Below are 6,998 nucleotides of genomic sequence, written 5' to 3' on the forward strand. Positions count from 1 at the left end.
TGCCGAGACTGGCCTTTAAGAAAAGGTATGGTTATAGGGGTCTCTATGTTGCAAAAATGGTTTCAATTTATTTTCGCTTAAAGTTGTCGCTTTTACATTGAATTATATAGGGAAACTAATTTAGTATATTATTACCTAAATTATAGGTTACAGTATACTATACTAATCGTTTCATATAGGGCTGTACTCTCTAAAAAAGATACCATAGTTGACTTGAAGGCATGTTTTACACTTTAAACTAATGTTCGGGGTTTTATCTTTTAGAGATAGTGGTGGGGCATAAATAGGTGTTCACCACTGAATCCCTGAATATGATAAAACTTAGAGACTTGAGTAAAGCATTGCACTGAAAAAGGTTACATTCCACTGAGAAACCGGCCGTAAAAAAAAGTTGCAAAAACAGTCGATTTTGATTAGCGTCAAGTTCTTTTTTGGTTTGAACATGACATATCTTTTTTTATTGCATAAATCGATTTCGCCTAGAATGGCCTTTAAGAAAAGGTATGGTTATGGGGGTCTCTATGAGCAACATGTTGCATTTATTTTCGCTTAAAGTTGTCGCTTTGACATTGAATTAAATAAGGAACTATTTAGTATATTATGACCTAAAACCAAAACAATCCCATAATGCACTTTATAATGACGTATATTTCGCGCCAAGTGTGAAACTACGATTTCGTAAACAAATAAAATGGGTCAGGTCAGGTAGAAGCGAACCAATATGGTAAAGAGCCTTTCAAATTAATTAATATTACCTTACCAATGAAACAATACATAAAGTATTAATGTCATAAAAACAATTTGTTAAAAAAAACTACGAAATATAAATAATAAAGCTAGCTGATACATTTCTGCGGTTTAATTACTAATGCTTATGAAAACAATTAACAATCGTTAGTATTTATTCAGTAAGTATTAAACAAAAATAAAGTGTACATTTCAACTATGAGTTCATCAAATTAGTTTAAGTTTTTACAAAAATATGAAAGGTGAAGACTGTCAAGAAAGGTCGCGGTGGTGTAGTGGATGAGGTGTCCGCCTAGCGATCGGGAGTTTGTGGGTTCGATTCCTACTCAGGGAGCGTTCTAATTATCTCCTCCATAGACATTAAGCACTGGTTCTTCCCAGGAAACTGACTCGAAAGTGTCCATATCTGCCAGTAATATCCGCGAGGGAAGTTCGGCAGTATTGAAAGATAGATAGATAGAAAGAGTTCAAGGATGAGCGCAGTGATTTTTTTACCTGCGAGTCCTGCGTCCTATACTCACAAAAACCTCTGGGGATGCAAAGTTTCGAATAATGCGAGTCCCAAAAATGCATTGAAATTTCTCAAAAAATAATATAATTTAATATTTGGACTTATTCTTTCAATTCGCGGACTCATAGATTTGCAAGTCCCAGGACTCGGTAGATCTTCTTGAATGCTCTGAGCTTTTATAAGTACATACGTACAGCTCAGAGTTCCTTTTGTTTACCCATTTTTAATGTTAAAAAATATGTCTCACGTATGTCTATAAAATCGAGTTAAATCAACCGAATACATCGTTACAAACACAATACCTGTTATTAACTATATCAATTTGCGAATGAATTGTGCAGAAATACTCAAAACAAAAACTTCATACAAAAACCGTTATCAAACCGAATGCCGAAGTTTTGAATTGACGTTTCGATCTATCTTACGGATGTTCCGGAGATAGTCGGTATATTACGATTGGTAGATTAGACACGAGATCTATCTCGCCGAGGATTCCGGAGATAGTCTATAGCGTATTTTCGATTTCGGAATTACTCGAATGTCCATTGCAAAACATATACATTTAAATGAACCATTGATGTGTTTGAAACTTTAGATTAATATCAATATTATGCGAGCATAACATATCATGTTAGTTGTTTTAATTTGCGCATTATGGATATATTTACGATCTTTTTGTGTTTATTTATGCCAGAAAATAGTTTATGTGGCTAATATTTCGGATTGAACTGCCGCCCGGATTATGGGCGGGGGACTTGACATGGAAATGCCGTGAGCAGTTGCAACTCCCAGCGACTGAGGGTCAATAGCTGGGAGTTGTATTATTGCAACTACAGTACAGGACTCGGATGAGACAATTTGTAAAAATATCACTGGATGAGCGGATGGTCGGTTCATCCCGGAGATGTTCAACATCAACTAGGGGAAAAAGTAGGAAATATGTCGGGATTTGCATCATTAAGCTAAATCCCTGGTGCTTCAAACTGCGAGAGAGTGCTTGCAAACATGTATGTCAAAGTTGACATTGACAACTCCCCACCCACTATTGATTAGTTATTAAAATGCTCATGAAAAAGCATTAAAGAACGTTTTTTACTTGAAAACACATGTAATTATTTAAACGTGTAAAAAACAATGAATAATTACTATCAAAAACGTGCCTTTAAACTTATATTTTAAATTAAATCTTACCATCCGCTTGCCGTACTTCAGAGAGAGCGCCATCTTGGATTACGTCACGCGAGAGACAAATTGGATTATCAAAAAATTAGTAGGAACAAAAAATTTATTTTTTTATATTTCACATTTTGTTGGTGCTTTTTTCTAGTATGATGAATTGATCAACAAATATTGAAAAACAAAAGAAAAAATAGTTATATATAGCGGCATTAAAGTTGTGCATGCGTTAAAAGTGCGGTCTCCCTTATGCATAGTATATGCACACAAAAAATATACAAGGGTTGATATTAAAAAGTCTATTATAATTATTATAATTAATAAATCAATAAAAGAACAATAGAGAACAAATTATTTACCTAATTTAAGATACAATTTAATCATCCGGTGCTTGGAAATTCGAAATTGCATATTTACGCTGATTAATTAGGAAGGTAAATATTAAGCGGACCAAAAATGTCCCCCTAATCTAGCGGTATCCTTAATGCAGTTAATATAATACAACTGGTCTCCATAAAGAAGATGTTCTAGATATATAAATATATAAATATATAAGTATATATATATATAATATATATATATATATATATATATATATATATATATATATATATATATATATATATATATATATATATATATATATATATACCAATACATAGTGCCAGTTACGCGGTCTCTGTAGTTTTCAGACTGTACTTACGAGGTCAATATAAAAAACGGGGTCTATATACAACCCCGCAATCTAGGCTCCTTTAATTACTATGAGGGGGGTGTAGGGGAGGTAATGCAATCAAATCTCACAATAAGGTCTTAAATCGAAAACCACAATCAGGTCTGAAATTGAAATTGTATATACCTCGCAAATAAGTTCGCTATATATTTCCTTGTATAAGACGTTAAATAAATGACGTATTTATATACAATAATAATAGTAGGTACCCCTATATACCTTAATTCGTGTTTATATCGGATAAAAAAGGGTATGGAGATACATGTATTTAAAGTGGGAACCCCATAACCTATTTCTAAATCAGAGACCCCGTAACTGGCCATATGTGTGAATATATATATATATATATATATATATATATTTATTTATTTATTTTTTTATTTTTTTATTTATATATATATATATATATTTATTTATTTATTTATTTTATTTATTTATTTATGTATTTATATTTATATATTTATATATATATTTATATATTTATATTTTTATATATATTTGTAAATGAAATGAAGAACCATATAATATTTATACGAAGACGGAATCTTTGATTTATTTCTTTGTTTTATATATAAAAGGATTTCTTACTGTATAATACACAATTATACTTCATATTATTCACTCACGTTGCCACATTAAGTTGGATATTGTAATATTTTTTATATTAGTTTTAATAATTATAACAACATATGATATATGTATGTGTATTTTTTAACTGTTATTTTTACAGGTTGTATAACTCACGTGTCTAAAATGCTGCTGGACATTCTCGATGAACGGGTCCCCTTTGACTTCTCTTGCAAACAGGACGGAAACCACCTGCAGTGTTCTGTCCAGGGATCAACGTGCACTTCCCAGTTACGCAGTCCTCCATCGCAGGCGAAACAACGCACATGGTCACCCACTCCTGTAAAAACAAAACAAAAATACATATATCATTGTTATTTCAAACAAGATAAAATTAAATTCATATGTTCAATCTCACTCCAAGCAACATGCATTATGATATATATCAAGGTAGTGTATCCGCACCAAATATTATTCACTTTAACTATCAAATGAATTCATTCACAATAATAACACTGCGGCGCTCGACTGAATTAATTTCTTAAGTTTGTTGCAAATTAAGTTTTCACTTTCTTTCCAAAGAATCATCAACGCTCAATAAACCATAATAATAAAAACATAAGTGCAAATATCACATTTAACGCATACAAATATAGTCTGCGTAAATACATATGCATACGATTAAAATCATTGCTATGTAAAATGCATATCAAAATAAAACAATTATAGCATCATAAAAAAATCTTATATACAATTTGATATTTACAACAGAATGTTACGCTGTGCAAATGTTAATTACAACGTTCGGCTGTTTTTCTCTTATTTCATTGACCGCTATAATTATTCCACATGTTAAACAGCCAACGATCAGATATCAGTGCCCTTAAACACACTTATCATTTCTGGGGAAAAAAGAAAATTTTACAGTAAAACGGACTGGGCCGAATTCAACCGTTTAGATTGAATGCATTCCACGATAAATGCCGATATTACAGACATCGAAAATTAACGCAGCAATTTGTACCTTATGCTAACTATTTATACTTAATTAAAGTGTTTATCCCTTAGTTCAAATCATGGATAACATGGGTGACGAACTTGTATGGAACTTCCGTATCTAATCATACTGACAGTGGTACAGTAAGAAATAAATCAGATATCCTTAATTGTTCTACGATGTGTTATGTAGTGATTTGTTGTTTGACACCATAATCTGAATAATTATACACAAACATTGTATTCAATAGACAGTGCATGGCATACTGACAGTTGGACACATCTTGGCAAAGTTACTAACGTGTAAGTGTGGCTTTTAATGCCATAATGCATTTCCGGAGTATGTTTAAGGTTTCAAATGGTTCATATTACCTTTGGAATATAGTCCAGCATCTGCGAGTTGTTCAGGCGATATATCCGATTGAAAGTTTGCATTTTGAAAGGTTTCCAAACGTGTGTCAATCGTTGATTTTTCTGGATGTCGATAAGGCTTGGCATTAACTGAAACAGAAATGCAATTTGCGGATTCGTGAAAGTAATTAAAAAAAAAAGATAACCGACATGTCCGTTAAACTATTTTAACATCACTTTTAAGAATATGAACTTTTATATCACATATATTAGTTTATTGAACAGCTTATTATATGAGTGCCTGACAGACTGATGATAACATTTTACGAACCACCAAACAACGTATTATTTATGAATATTCTATGAACATAGCATGCTTTAAAAGAGAGGAATCCAATTTTAATGTATGTTTACCTTGGTTCCGCTTCAACTCCGTGTACTGAGGATGCAATGCTACTTGATCAAAGGAGGGCATCTGTAGTTAACTTAATAACAATGGGAAACATTCGCAGCTAATGTAAACAACAATATTTCAAAGCGATACAACGGAAACTGATGGTTATCAAGACAATCAATCAATATTATATTTTGCATTAAAAAGGCAAGATATTGCGTGCATGCGATTTAAATTCATTTCTTATTTGCGTTAGGAGAAAGATATCGTTGTTACTTCCACGAGGACTTGTACCCAAAGTTTGAGCTTATTGCCATTTACTTGATGTTTATAGATTAAAGTTTTGTATTCGTCCAGTGTTATGTTTTGAATATTTTATATGATATTTGATATGAGTAATTGTAGGCTTATTCATTAATTTTTGTATATGATATTATTTATATAATCATGTTACATCTTGAAACTACAAATAAACAATTGCAACCTATATTTCCATTCTAGCGTTATGTAATATCTCTTTTAATGAGCATATGTTTAGAATTGTGTACATGCAAACATTGTGTGTAAGAAAAACCAGTTGCTAATTATACAATTATGAATAGTAGAGATGCTTCATCGGTGATGACTCACCTTTATGTTGTCTTTATAATTTCTTTTACCAGTAGTCATTGCTATAAGATAGTCATTTTAAATAATTACATGTATTTGCTGGAGCTCTTTGGGTGCATGTAACAATTTCAGATATTGGCATGTTGAACATTTAAGATAGTGGTATAATACTTATGTATTAGTATGGATGATTTTTAAATAAACGTATAACAAAACGTCCATCTTATATTGATCGGATTCTTATGTCAACGGGATATTTTTTACTATTTATCTATCTAGTATGCCTGTATGTGGCTGTGTTTATTTAAATAGATACGCGTACTTGAAATATTAATAACTGACTATTTTAGGACGTATCGGTACTTGATTCTCTGAATTCTTTTTAACACAACGGTATATTTGTGTGAAACTAATTATTAAAATAGAGTACAAATTATAGTCAGTTGCTAGTATTGGCTTACTTTATTAGTGTACTATGAAAATATCGCATATATAAAAGAGTTTCAATAATTGGAATAAACATAATTGCATATAAATATAGTGTTTATAATAGTCGTTTAATTGTTTGCATATATCCCACAAACACTTTCCTTCACAGTGTTGAAAACAATATTTTTGTTCAAAACAAACACAATCTAGACAAAAAGGAATCTTTCCAAAATTCAAACTCCATTGTCGTGTCCGGAATACACTTCACTTGCGGTTTCATCTATTTCAGCGTAAACCGGTCGCCTTTTACAAAAAAGCTTAGTTACATATCGTTAAACATTTAAAAGCAGAGTGGCGGATGTTAACCGTTATTCGCATGACTTTTCCGATAAACATATAGCCATACCCATCCAGGCTCATTTTTGTCTGCCCGCGTCATATATTTTCGCGATGCATGCATGGACCACTTGAGCTACATAGACACT

At 31.8% G+C, this 6,998-nt stretch overlaps 1 protein-coding gene across 1 annotated transcript; it reads right to left on the reverse strand.

The window, feature by feature from the left end:
- Positions 1–3,911: 3,911 nt before the first annotated feature.
- LOC127864115 (baculoviral IAP repeat-containing protein 7-A-like) lies at positions 3,912–5,556 on the reverse strand (the record flags this gene model as incomplete). The annotated part of the gene is made up of 3 exons (XM_052403810.1): positions 5,496–5,556; positions 5,103–5,231; positions 3,912–4,074 (listed from the first exon to the last, which is right to left on the reverse strand). Coding segments are annotated over exons 1-3 (353 nt in total), but the record flags the coding sequence as incomplete, so codon positions are not given.
- Between the last annotated feature and the right edge of the window lie 1,442 nt (positions 5,557–6,998).

Source organism: Dreissena polymorpha, unplaced genomic scaffold, assembly GCF_020536995.1.
Source record: "Dreissena polymorpha isolate Duluth1 unplaced genomic scaffold, UMN_Dpol_1.0 chrUn129, whole genome shotgun sequence".
In the NCBI taxonomy this organism is placed as follows: domain Eukaryota; kingdom Metazoa; phylum Mollusca; class Bivalvia; order Myida; family Dreissenidae; genus Dreissena; species Dreissena polymorpha.